We start from the raw sequence: 14,494 nt of genomic DNA, 5'->3' as shown, positions 1-14,494 counted from the left end.
ATACAAATGTTCAACCATTATGACATACTAGTACTACAGTAGCTCTCTGAATGGTATCACTATGACAACTCCTACAAATAAGAACCTACTAAGAACCTAATCAGCCTGAGTTCGGAAAAACTACCCTAAAATAAAAGAACCCATTCAACCTGAACCCAAAAATTCTAGGTTCTTATATGTGGGTGTTTACTACATATACATACATAGTTTTTACAGAGAGAATTCATGAATGTAGCTTAATTTAGTCGAAGAAACAACCACAATGTGAGAACTGATAATTGTCATTAAAATTGTACCAAACTTGGGTTTCACCCACATGCGAAATTTGGAGTCGGTTTGTCAATGTTCTTTTTAGTCCAGAATCTCTTTCGCCCTTTTTGCACCTAACTCTTCAATTTATGCATAAACAACAATTGACCACACACTTTTTATTATAAAAAAAAAATACATTTATTTAATTCTTATTTAATACTATAAATTTTGTAATAAAATTATTTATAAACAATTTATTTAGAGTCGACTTGTGGCAAGTCTACAATTTATACAAATCTCATTTTTAAAACTTTTTGTCCAAATTACTGTGGAATGACCCAGAGTATAAAGACATATAAACAGTGGCCAAAGTCAACACAAAGCGCCATCAGGTGGGTCATTTTCTCCATAAACATCTAGAGGAAAGAGAATAAACACTGATAAGTTCAAGAAACAAATTAAAGTCGGCATTACAATATACACATGTATATATACAGCCTTACATGTACTTTCAAATATATTTAATTTAATCAGAAAAAAAAAAACAGAACCAGATGCATTCTAACACTGTGTTTTATATGAAATGCTCTTTAGGGATGGGCAGTTATATTTTTTAAAGGGGAGTTGGTAAGAAAAATACTTACTAAAACAGTTCCTGCACAGCAAAACAGTGAAAAGTCATGCAAAGCAAACTCACAAACAAATATCTATATTAACCACCACCACCCCCTTCCCGAAAAATTGGCTAAACTCCACTCAAAAATGTGTAAAGTTCCCCTTTTACGTTTTAAGCGGCAATCAAGTATATTTACCCATTTCAGCTTGTATTTCACTGAAAGCCTATAAGAAAAACAAAAAAGAGAAATTAATGTTTATACATCTGTGAATGAATCTTTTATGCCTCTGATTGGCTGTTTTGACATAAACATTACTTTTCGTTCAAAAGAACAAAGGCTACAATCGTGCAGCAAATAACGTAGTTAGATGGCACAAGTTGAAAATCTGAAGTGACTCACTGCAAAATTTAAGGCTGGAAGTTAGAAACAGTTTGTCTGCACAATCTGTTATGGTATCCAAACAAACAAACTTACCTGTTGGAGAGGAAGGGGAATGGGCTCTTCATGATCATTCTCACCCTCTAGAAAATCATGGGTCACTTGGTTACAATTTGTCGCCGGTAACTGCCCTATCAACGGTTTCCTACAATAAGGGCACATGTTACTTGAGCGTTTCAGATCATCAAGGCAATTTTCATGCAGTTTGCCTTTACAGCATTTCTGAACCACGATGTTGGTGGTTTGTTGGCAGATGCAACAAAAGCCTACCAAAGTCTGAAAAAAAAAAAACATATTTGCCCACAATATAACACCTTGAATATAACCCCTACCATAACACCAATACAACACAAATCCCGTTTCACAAGCAGTTATTGTCATACCTGATTTTTTGGCATCTCCAAGTGTGGCTCCTCATTGGAAGAAATCTTGCTGACTATGTATTCTGGTATGAGTCCATTCGGGTCAGCCACTTCATTCTGACTTGTAAGACTACCAGCTGTGAAATGTAAGGTAAATAATAACATTAATTTTGTAACTTCTGCATGAAACTATCAAGAGGTTTTGGATGGGCTTATAAATGGGAGAACTTGTATTTGGCAGGTGCTTAAATACAGGCACGGATCTTGTCCAGTCAGATGTTTTCTATTACATTTATAATTTTTTTAGAGTTAAAGAAAATTTTCAATGACAAGTTTTGATATTTAATGCACAAAATGACATAATTTAATCAAAAAAATAAAACATAATTCAACAATAAATTTTCAAGGTTTGCAAGAAAAATAATATAGTGGGAGTCAACACTATCAGCCAAGTCAGCTATAACTTACATATTTATATATAGGGAAAACCAGCAAAAGCTGTTATAAATGGTTGCCCTGGGCAACATAAAATAACAATTTTAGTAAACAGTCCTAAAAATTAGTTTAAAAATATAAGGTGAGATAAAAACATGTACAACCTGGTAGATAAAAACTAAGATTGATAAGTAAAAATTAGGTGTTTAGAAGTTCAATAAAAATGTATGCTTAAGCTTTGTTTTAAACATTAGAGCGATGCAACCTCTTTCAAATGCGCAGGCACATTATTAAAAGCTTTAACTTCAGAAAAAAACAACCTTTCTTAGTAGATTCTGCAGTAGTTTGGAATTGTAAGTGATACATGAGCTATTAACCATCCTCGGAGAACCAGGGGCATTTACATGTAGTCGGGCGACGGGCAGCTCATCGGACGACAGGATTTTCGGGCAAAACAAGCGCACACATTGTAATATTATGATGCCTCATTCTGGTACTGGTTGCTATGTTTACAAACAACAATTATATGGAACAGCTTAGTTATACAATTGAAAGAAGATATAAACATCTCCACATAGAAAGCTTACCAGCTGCATCATCAGTTGAATTTACTACATGACCTAAATATGAATTTATCCCAGGCGTTGGTCCATTAAGGGGACTAAAATCAAAAACAAAATAATGTACAAGGAAACTCTTGTTAACTCATCATAAACCAAAATATTTTTTTTCTTTATAGTACAACACTGAAAAATTTTAATTTTAATCTGACATTTAAAAATGTCAGAGTCACACTCAAATTAAGAGCAGACTGTACATGTCCATCAACACACCAACTTTTTGATAAACTAAACTCACTGACATTAGTCAGATGGAGGTGATACAGTTGAATCCCGATATAACGATATGCTAGGGAGGAGGGAGTAGTAAAATTATATCGAGGAATCCCTATATCGAAACTCCCGATATAACGATATGGTTATAAAATAACCGAAAATATTGTAATATCGGGGTAAATCTTACATATACTTTTTTACTAAATAAGGAGGCTTAGAATACAGTATCATTCTTGTACATCATTGTACAAAGCTATTGTCAGAAATGTTCGAGATTACTCGATTACTGCTGTTATGTTACTGTAGATTCAGTCCAACAAATTACTTACAAGGGGAAAGAGGTCTGTATGTCACTTAATGAATTGAAGCCACAGACACGTGCAGAAGGCTGAAACAATAATACACACCATTATAGGAGAAAACTGAATCATACTCAAAGTTTTTACTGTTGGAGGGGGTGCAATTTTTTAAACAGAACCACATTTCCAAATCCGAATGTTACTTAAAAACCTTGTGTGTTATTAGCTTCACTGCAACACACAGTTAGATTTTGTTTTTGAACCAATTTTTCAAGAATTTTCATTTCACTGCTTTTATCAAGACACTTCCACCAACATACCAACAAGGACCAACCAAGTGATCAGAACTTTGTTTAGTCATATCCATGATCTGAACTTCCACTTGTAAAGAGCCCAGAACAGACAATCTGGGGACTGTTTATTCTGAGCCCAGAATAAACAGTCAGATTGTGTTATTCAAATAAGCTTGAGAAGTCACAATGAATCTCGAAACCGTGAAAATTGCATGATCAGGACATTCTGAGAAAACCACGCAATGGCAACTGTCAATAAAACAAAAGAAAGACTACAGTATGATGTAATGTATATGAAATGATTCATATATGAACTGCGGATCACTGGATATGAGAGTGATAAATGATTGTCGCAGTGAATTTCCAATTTAAGCAATTGGAATAAAGAAGCCTGAAAAAAATTCAGGGCTTCAACGGGATTCGAACCCGTGACCTCCGCGATACCGGTGCGATGCTCTACCAACTGAGCTATTGAATTGCCACACATTGGGAGCGAGGTCAATTAATTGTGAGTTCATATTTTCCCGTAAGAGGAGTGAACTGATGTAATGTATATGAAATGATTCATATATGAACTGCGGATGTATATGAGAGTGATAAATGATCGTCGCAGTGAATTTCCAATTTAAGCAATTGGAATAAAGAAGCCTGAAAAAAATTCAGGGCTTCAACGGGATTCGAACCCGTGACCTCCGCGATACCGGTGCGATGCTCTACCAACTGAGCTATTGAAGCCACACATTGGGAGCGAGGTCAATTGTGAGTTCATATTTTCCCGTGAGAGGAGTGAAATGATGTAATGTATATGAAATGATTCATATATGAACTGCGGATGTATATGAGAGCGTTGAAGCCCTGAATTTTTTTTCAGGCTTCTTTATTCCAATTGCTTAAATTGGAAATTCACTGCGACGATCATTTATCACTTTCAGACTACAGTATGTTGTTAACGGTCAGAGCCGAGGTACCACTAATAAGGCAGCTTTTGTTTTGCTGAAAACAGGCTTTATATAATGATCCCTCGTGAATAAAATCATAAAATAGGTCAGATAAATACCTCGAACCTCGGTATTAGTTAACAAATAAAAAAGCCTTGGCTGTGCTTTGTTCTGTTATAAAGCACGCAAGGAAGTGACGTGAGCACGAAAGAAGTGTAGGGTGAAACACAAGCCGCAGGCGAGTGTTTCTCCCCCGGGGGGGTACTCAAAAAAGTTTTATACGGGGAGGCTCCGCCCCAAGTTCTAACCCCTTACCCTTTTATATACCATTTTTGACAGAAATTGTACCCCTTTCGTATACCTTTAACTGAAAAAGGTACCCCTTTCATATACCTGAGCGACATTTCGTGGACTTAACATAGAACGTTTTCTTGTCACTTTTATGTAGCGCTTAATAAATAAAAATAATACAGCCATAAATTGCGTCTGTTCGAAATATTTTAATTAATGGCCCTTTTAAATAGCCAAACGGCAGATTTCCATACCCTTTCATATACTTAAACTCGTGAAATCCCCACCCTTTTATATACCTGAAGCCTGAAAAAGGTACCCCTTTCCGGCGGAGCCTCCCCGTATAGGCCATTATAGGGAGTACCCCCCCGGGGTTTCTCCCTACTTCTAGAGTGCTATCGTCACTTCCTTGAGTGCTTTATAACAGAACAAAGCACGGCCAAGGCTTTTTTATTTGTTTTATAATAAAGTTTTACTTAAAACGTTAGAGAAATTGGATTTAAACTAGATTTAATCTCAGGATGCACGCGCGGAATGGCGTGACAGATCGTACGCGACGGCGTCTTTTGATCCTTTTTTTCAAAAACGCGCCTGAATTTTTGAAATAAAAGCAAGTTTAGCACTTATACTTTAGGTCTTATCATTAATTTTTGATAGAGCTGAACCACTCAAACCTTGAAAATTCACCTCGGTTTGCTAAAACAGCAAGATTTGAAATGATCCACAAGCTGCACGCAAACGGTAAAAGATGGTGAGAGCACTCGTAAGCAGCATGCTTTATACTCTCATAAAGCACGCTATTTAAACCAATCAGAAGGCTCGTTAGATTGTCACTATTATAATAAGTGAAAAATACTGAGAATGGAGAAATTAATCCATATATATTACAGAAACATCTCTTGTTTGAGGTATAAATTTGTATAAAATTAATCCCTGAAACAATGAATTTATACAGATAAATCCCTGAAACAGGGGGATTTATACAGATAAATCCCTCATTATCATAATTTCAATTCATCAGCCCCGCTCTTCCCTGCTACATTATCAAGCCCTCCCCAGGACTTCCAGTTAGTTAACATTCAACAGGGTTGTATTATATAGATTGTTGAATAACAAAAGAACATGTGTCAATCATGAAGTAAATCCATATACATGTTTATGGATTAATACCTCCTTTCTTGGTATTTATCTCTTACTTATATGAGTCTTATATGCATGGCTAGAAATAAAGTATAACCATCATACCTCGATGCCAAATAATTGTTCTGAACATTGCCAAACAGGCTTCCTTCTTAATAAACAACCTGCAAATGTTTTAAAAAGATCAAATTCGTTTATTCAAATGCTTTTGCTTCATGATCAACAAAGACAAACATTTTGCTTCACTGGTCAATAAAAATACTGGAGACCTTTAGATTACAGTGAAAGCCCACAAGTAAGAACCTGACATTTAAGAACCTGTTAGGCTAAAATTTGTAAAGTAGACCCCATTTTTATAAGAACCTTTTTAGCCTTAAATTTGAAAACAGGTTCTTATTTTTTAAAATTGATTAAAAATGTTAACTTTGGGAAAATAAGTTTGGACAAGGCTTTACTGTACATGGATACAATGACAGGGATGTTCTGGATGATTAGTGGTTCTTTTTTACATAAACACTTGTGTGGTTTGCAAATTTTATACAAAATAAAAGCTGAATATCACTAAAAGCTCAATTTGTAACAATTTCAATTTTTCCTTAGAAAATAAGAACCTATTGGCCTAAATAGCCTAAATTTAATTTGTGTTACCTACATTTATGTACGTAAGAACCTGTTTTATAAGCTAAACTCGCGGGTTTTTACTGTATTTCTACTATATAAAATAAGTAAAGAAGTACATGTAAGTCTGCTACGAATGTGAGATTTATGAAACGACAACTTCATAAGGACCCATCAGCTTATATTACCAACTAATCTGCTGTATATAATAGAATGCAATTCTTTAACATCATCCTGTACAGTTTCGTCCAAGGTCTCGAGGCCGTCTGGTTTATCGGTAAGATATTCCACAGGAAAACACGAACACGCTCTGTGATAGCTTCTTATGGCATTATCAAACTCCTGGTTCTGGGCGTAATAATCGCCTGTTTTGATCAAGGCAATAACGCGCTTGGTTTCTTTCGAAACGTCAAACACAGCATTTGCCATCTTGGTCTAGCTCTTTAATTTGGCTTCAGACGTCGCTAGAAGGAAGCCACCTGAACTACTGCCGATCGAACTTCGCGCCGCTATTATTTATCTCTCGTTCTCTGATTGGATAATCCTGGCCTGGCAGGCGCGAAAAAATAAAAAGTTTTCGCGCCCTGATTTAACCACCTTCCTCTCTTTAGTCTAATATGGCTATTCCCAAAAGAATTGAAGACGCGAAGATCAATACGGAAAAAAATAAAAAAATAAAAAATCGAGTTTTGGTACATACATACATACATACAAGTACATACAACATGTACAAACGTAAACAACATGATGTGCTGATAATTTTCGCAGACCTCAGATCTCGAAGAAAACTCGGGTGACTCGAAAACAAAGACCTATAAAACGAAGACCCAAAGACCCTAAGACCCCAAAAACTCGAAAACGAAGACCCCCTAATTAATCGGGCGTGGCCGATTTATAGTTTACCCTTTGGTCGTCCTAGAGGAGGGTCCTGAAGGGGGGGTACCAAATCCCATTTCCCAGCCCAAATTTTGCCCAAATCCCATTTCCCAGCCTATTTTTTTGTCCAAATCCCATTCCCAGTAGCAAAATTCCCAGTGTATGGAAAACCGGACTTAAGCATAATATATTTGTTGTTTTGATTGTCCTAAATGTAGTCCACTCCCTAGACTACGAGCAGTCCCTATTTTTTCGCAGAGTCCGTCAAGCTTGAAGCGAATTTTTTTTCGAAGACGTCGAGCTTATAGCGAAAAAAATTACGCATGGGGGGAGGAGGCGGGGCAAGGCGAGAATTCTCGCCTTGCCCCGCCTCCTCCCCCCGCGCGTAATTTTTTTCGCTATAAGCTCGACGAACTCTTCGAAAAAAAATTTCGCTTCAAGCTCGACGGACTCTGCGAAAAAATAGGGACTGCTCGTAGTCTATCCACTCCCTGAACTCTCCCTTCGGTGAACCCAGGTACAGGCGTCGTTGAGCGAGTCCAGAAATATTGACCTGCATGCGCATTCTCAGAAATCTGTCAGCCCCACCCCCCTCCCCTCCCTCCCCAAAAAGGGGGGGAAGCTGAAGAAACCAAACCATAATCGACAGCCCCTTTGGAAACGCACGGACAGATGTTAAATTCAAAAATTTAGTACTTGTGGGTTTAATACCTATTCATTACGGAGATTCATTACCGTGGAGACAGAAAGAAACCGGCTGGGTTGGTGTTCGTGGGGGGCTGCTGTCACATCGACGGCGGACCGGGATGGATGGCGCAGTTTTAGTTTTCTGGCCGGCCTCAAGAGTCCTCATGGGCCCGATGAGGATAAGTAAGTAAGTATTACGGCCTTAGACAAAGGTCATGACAATTTTTGTTGTAGATGTCGCGCTAATTTGTTGCGTAGTTGAATTTTTCATTTTAGGCCATCCCAATAAAATGTTTCGTTTCCCATCGCCCCGTCTTTTGTGATGATGGGTCGGTCGGTCGGGCAAAAAAAAAACAAAAAAAAAAACACTTGGGTTCCAGAGAAGGCCGGGCTGCTAAGTAAGAAAGCCTGATTACAAAGTCAACTCGAAAACGTGGTCTTTTCGTTCGTTATTCCTTATCAAATGTCTAAACAGTCTTTAATAACGTAGTATCGATGTTTATTAAAGACAAAGACATCATATACCAATCGTTGTTAATAAAACGAGATCGTGTGCTTGTTAATTGAAGTACTTGCTTCTTTAACTAGTGAATCTGGATTTTTTTTTTTTTTTACTTTTCGAAAAAAATGGGTCGGTCGGGCGATGGGAAACGAAACATTTTATTGGGATGGCCTTAGCAAACTATTTTTACCCTAGCGCACACGTTGCATGTAATAAACGCCACACGTCTCTGTGGTTTTTCATTGGTTTGTTTTAAGCATGCACATACAAGTTATCCTAGACTGTCCCCGTCTCGCACCTGGGTCGCAGAAGGAATAGTTCAGGGAATGGACTATCCAAAATTATGTTCTTCTAGTTATATTATCACCAATACTGTTGAGAACATCACTTTTCATTTGTTCGTTTGTCTTGTAGAGGATGATAGAAATTTTCAGTAGCTTTAACTAAAGCTATCAAGTTTTTATCCCTTACTTACCACTACCCTGCAAAACTTACTATCACTTCTTTTAAATATTCCATTTGTACCCATGCTCAGTCATAGCAGTTCCGCTGAGTAACTTAATCACTTACACGAAAATTGATCGACGCTTGATGGACACTCGTGCAGTGTAGTGGTTTCGTTTCAGAGTTAATTTTCAGCGTTTTAACTGTCTATGCCGGACTTTAAGAATATTATAGAGCGTAAAATATGCTGGTTTAGTCATGTACTGACATGCTTCCCATTCCCATTTTTTGTTTCCGAATCCCAGTCCCAGTTACCCAAATCCCATTTTCCCAGTGAAAATAAACGCAAATCCCAGTCAAAATAGGCAAATCCCAGTTCCCATTTTACCCCTTCAAGACCCTCCTAGAGCATAGTCTCCTGTCGGCCAAAAAGACGGGGATAGCTTGGGGTTGCTACAAAACCGCTACGGGTGACGCATACCGCAATGGTTTTCATTTTAGTTTTGACAGGAAATCGTTGCAGGCACACTTGGTCGACTTTTGGGTTAATGTGTAATCAGGTTGTGTTTTTTTTGCTTCGGCGGAAGGACAGAGAAAAAAGCTTACCGGGCAAAGTACAGTATGGGGCCCAGTTCTCGGCCACTTTTGACGTAAACTTGTATTTCTTACCTCAGAAGAACCGCAGGAACTTGAAATTTCTCCCAGAGCTAGCTACATTATTCAGCTTTTTGGTGTAAAGCTATCGACCGGTCAAAAATTAATTTGCCCGAGCAATAATAAAAATAAAAGCTCCATTTGTGGGCCCAGTTCTCGGCCACCTTGGCCCAGTTCTCGGCCACTAAAAAGCTTGTGCGTAATTATCTGTAAAAAAAAATGCTCAATTAATTTTCACAGTCATAAAATCACTCTGTAAACCTATTTATGTTATATCGATCCCAAATTATTTTTATGAGGCTTTGTTTTACTTTAGAAAAGAAGGATTTTAACGCGCCTAGTTGCCTATGTGCAGGTTCTGGCAAAACCGCATTGTGTGACCCGTGCATTTAGATGGTTTATTTTGCAGTGAAAAGGTCTTGAAAGATTTAGGTGTTGTAGAAATAATAGACAAGACAAGAGTCAACTCAAAACTTAGAGATGAGATTGAACTTTATTTTTAATTCATTTATTTCTTTCATTCTGGCAGCAGCAGATGAAATTATATTAAAAACCAAGCGCTAAGCTGTGATAGCGAGCAGGGTGGCCGAGAACTGGCAAATACGCAAACGTCGCAAGAAGAAATTTCGAAGTAAATTAAGACCAAAAAATACAACGGTTCAACGAAAAGTTAACTAAAGCAGAAAGCTGAATTATTCTACGTTTCACATGCCAAAAATAAGCTCGTATGGTGAGGGCTTTTGGATAAAATACGAATTTAACTACATCCATGAATTTTAAGGAGCCGTAAACAAACAAATTTTTCGGGAATGCAAATTCACCTACCTCCGCGTAAACTCGAAGTGTGAGCTTTCTATACCGAATTGAACGATCAAACTCAAGATACTTAAAGCACATGAATCAGTCTATCGTTTGAAGGAAATACCTTTTTCTTTTAATTCAACTGGAGTGTGAAAAAACGCGTTAAACACAAAGTGGCCGAGAACTGATATTCACCATTGTGAAATTGCACTTACTTTGACAAGTTAAAGTTATTTTTGTAAATGAAAAAGCTAACGTCATTGATGTCGCGCAGTGTTTTTTTTAGCAAACTAGATGGTTTGCTAGTTTCTGACTATGAATGGGGGTGTGATCTTGCGGTATATTTTTTGAGCCTGACTCCGCCGTAAAACTTTTTTTTTATTTAGCAAGAACTGTGTCGATTTTCATTTCTGAACAATTGGTCGTCAAGTCGTTTGTCACAAAGAGTAGAATGTTTGTACAGCATGTTTTGGAATTATTTTAGACTTGGTTAGTAAGACGCTTCTGAAGACCTGAGCAAAACATTGGGAATGTACAGTATTAATAGGAACTTGAATGGAATTTTTCACAAGTTGGATAAAGGTATCAACTGAAAAAAATGGACTTCAAAATGAGAACTTGGATTTTGTTGTAATTAAATTTTATCGCGGATTGGATGCATAATATCACGGCTTTGAAAGTCATCAAATAATTAGAAAGGTTCCTTTCTTCCTTTTGATCTTATTGTTACTTTCATGTATTGATTATTCGAAAGTGGTTTTCGTTGATACGAAAAAAAAAACGGGTTTTCACTGAATTGCTTGAAGTATTTTTAGACGTTATAATATTGGCTTAATCAAATTACATTGTGCACGAAATATTTGTTATTCTTTTGTCTTGAAACTTTGAGGAAATTGAAATTTTTGTTTGACAGTAGTGTATGAAAGGCATTTTATAGAACTGAATAAAAAATAAGAAACATTGATAAAGGTTATTTCAAAGATTTATTTTGCCTGATTTTGAAGGGTTTCAGGAGTTTTAAAGAGTGCTGGTAAACGGCTGTATGTTATCTTATTAACCGGGCGGGGAGACTGGGCCGGCCCGGTTCATAAATCGCCCGGAATTTTTTCGTCGTAGTAGTAGTAGTAGTAGTCTTGTCGGTAAATCGTTCCAGACCCGCTCGGCCACTTTCTTGGCCAGGATTCAAATCACGCACCCTTGATGTTTACTCGGCAGAAGCTATTAAATCACTCTCCTATTTTAAATTTTATCTAATACCCTCAATTCTCTTAAGCGTGAAATATATATTTTTGTGTTATTCAAGCGTTTGAGCACTGGTTTGCGAAACCGGTGATTTTTTTGACACGTCCCATCCTCGGAGACCCAGGGGCAGTTAGTGGGGGCGGGGAAAAGTCTATACGGGCGAAAAAAAAATCGGCGAAGAAAAGTCAAGAACGAAAAAAATAGCTTAAAATGCCGGGCCCGGCGTCAATAAAATGCAAGTAGTTTACATTTTCCAAGAACATTTTAGATTCTGTCTTTCCAGGCCGGGCGAACATTTTGAGAGCCTAAAACACATCTTGCAAATAGAATTAAGCCAAAACAAACTGAACTAGCACAACATACATGTGGCAGAATACAGATTTAGAGGTGTCATTCAACTCTACAAATGGAAACCACGCAGCGCAATGACCTCTAGTCACTTCCTTGGCCACAATCTTACGGCTATGTTCGATACATAATGCCTCCAAATAAAAACAGTACCCTCAAAAAGAAGTCAGAAGCAAATAAGGTCGAAAGACCGAACTTAATATAGAGCGGCAAAGATACAAATGTCACGAACGTAGGAGTCGTGTAGGCCCGTCACCTTTATTTACCATACAACCGCTCATCGGGAATAGTGAGCGGATCGACTCCAACCTCGGCGATTTTTTCTAAATATCTTCGTTAACGTGGTCGTCGAGTTTTCTGCAATACTCAGATAATACTGGAATCGTACTACAAAGCTCATTTATTGAAGGAACACGTTTGTTTTCCGGAGAATCCATTGAAATTTCTAGTCATTCAACAGCGATGGCATATAAACATATGTAAATTTCACCCGCGGTGGAACACCAATATGGCGGATACCCAAATATGTAAACATCTCTGACGTCACGTGCAAGCCAAGAATAAGAAACTTTCGATATATGGTTTTCATATTGTTTTTGTCAATTTCCTTTTGTGGCAGATTTTTTGAGAATCAGCTTTTTAATCGGGCGTGGCCGATTTATAGTTTACCCTTTGGTCGTCCTAGACGATAGTCTCCTGTCGGCTAAAAATGACGGGGATAGCCTGGACCAATCGGTTTCATTTCAGTTTTGACAGTAAATCGTTGTAGGAACACTGGGTCGACTTTTGGGCTAATCTGCAATCTGGTTCTCTTCTTTGCTTCGGCGGGAGGACAGAGAAAAAAGCTTAAGGGGTAAAGTACTAATAATCACCATTGTGAAACTGTAGTTGCTTTGACAAGTTGAAGCTATTTTTGTAAATAAAAGGGGTAACGTCATTTATGTCACGCAATGTTTTTGTGGGAAACTTTGAAACTAGACGCTTTGCTGGTTTCTACAAATAGCAGTGTGATCTGGCGGTACATTTTTTTGAGGCGGACTCCACTTTAAAACTATTTTTTATATATTTAGCAAGAAGTATGTCGATTTTCATTTCCGCACAGTTGGGCGTCAAAGTCGCCTGTCACAAAGAGTAGAATGTTTGCATAACATGGTTTGGATATATTTTAGATTTGACTAGTGAAAAACATTGGCAATGTACAGTATTGGTGTGAACTTGAATGGAATTTTTTACGAGATCAGTAAAGCTATCGAATGCAAAGATGACTTGAAAATGAAAACTTCGAATAATTATAATTAAATACCAATTGAATTTTAGATGAGAAATTCCGGAAGTGACATCTGTGTTCAAAATAGGAATTTTTGTACAACTTAAAGTTCCGAAAAAAAAAGACCACATGTTTTGTAAAAATCACAGACAAACATGATCAGGAAAACAAAACAGGCCAATGGGTTTTATTCACGAAAATACAACTTTCTTAAGAAAGAGTTTGTAAACAAGACAATGGAATCGAATTACATTTCACACGAAATTTGCATACATTTGAACTTGCAAAAAAGAAGTATCTCTGCCGAGACATAATAGCGAGACCTTACATTAATAATTATTGTATTCTGGTCTGATTGTTATTTTTTATGCATTAACTATTTGAAAGTGGTTCTCATCGATGAAAACAAAACGGTTTTCATTCACTGCTTAAAGTATTTATAGACGTGAAAACATTCGCTTAATCAAATTACATTCTGCGCGAAATATTTTGTATCCATTTGTCCCGAAACTTTGAGGAAATTGAAATCTTTGTGGACAGTACTGCATAAAAGCAGTTCATAGAATTGAATAAAAAGATAAGAACCATATTGATAACGGAAATTTTAAAACTTTATTTTGGCTCATTTTGAAGAAATTCAGGATTTTCAAAGACTGCCAGTAAACGGCTGTATCTTGTCTGTCTCTAACGATTTTGCTACGGTTTCGAACGAGCTAATTTTTCAACATGATATCATGGTAGCGGGCAGAAGTCGGTTCGTTCTGAATTTTTCAATACGGTATACAAGTTACAGGTCAATATACAGACCCTCTGTACAGTAAAAAACGTTTTGGGAACAAACCATTGTGAACTTATTTTCTATGTTGATCAGTAAAAATCCTTAGTACGACATGGGGTTTGTTATCAAGTTCGTTAGTACGTTAATACTGCAAGGTGTATAACCTCAGAGAATTATTATCAAGTGTGTTTTGTTTTATTAGCGGTTTATACTCTAAGGTCTTGGTATGGGAAATCAAAATTAAGGCAAATTTCTGTTATTATCTGTTTGCTTGGCACAGATTAGTACGATACTGAATTGGTTAGGAAATTTAAACAAACATTAAATTGAATGAGAGTAGAAAGGGAGGGACAGGTGGGGGTGAAAGGCTAAGGAG

General features: G+C 37.2%; 1 protein-coding gene across 1 annotated transcript; it reads right to left on the bottom strand.

Moving 5' to 3' along the window:
• Window positions 1-458: 458 nt before the first annotated feature.
• Window positions 459-6,970, bottom strand: LOC144657886 (uncharacterized). Its single transcript, XM_078518242.1, has 8 exons — window positions 6,708-6,970; window positions 6,007-6,065; window positions 3,270-3,328; window positions 2,671-2,765; window positions 1,691-1,806; window positions 1,344-1,583; window positions 1,065-1,092; window positions 459-668 (listed from the first exon to the last, which is right to left on the bottom strand). Exons 1-8 carry the CDS (start codon window positions 6,946-6,948, stop codon window positions 625-627), a joined length of 882 nt encoding a protein of 293 aa, XP_078374368.1. The 5' UTR covers window positions 6,949-6,970; the 3' UTR covers window positions 459-624.
• Between the last annotated feature and the right edge of the window lie 7,524 nt (window positions 6,971-14,494).

The sequence above is a fragment of the Oculina patagonica genome, chromosome 6 (genome assembly GCF_052425735.1).
Source record: "Oculina patagonica isolate OP01 chromosome 6, crgOcupat, whole genome shotgun sequence".
NCBI lineage: Eukaryota > Metazoa > Cnidaria > Anthozoa > Scleractinia > Oculinidae > Oculina > Oculina patagonica.
The sequence above is the reverse complement of the archived record's forward strand: the minus strand, read 5'-3'. Positions and strand labels throughout refer to the sequence as shown.

Excerpts from the sequence above, each read along its gene's own strand:
- LOC144657886 (XM_078518242.1), bottom strand. The coding sequence starts at position 6,948 with ATGGCAAATGCTGTGTTTGACGTTTCGAAAGAAACCAAGCGCGTTATT. Across the intron at positions 1,807-2,670 it reads TAAGCTTTCTATGTGGAGAT|CTGGTAGTCTTACAAGTCAG; the intron begins GTTTATATCTTC and ends TACATTTCACAG. Across the intron at positions 669-1,064 it reads TGAAATACAAGCTGAAATGG|ATGTTTATGGAGAAAATGAC; the intron begins GTAAATATACTT and ends TCTTTCCTCTAG.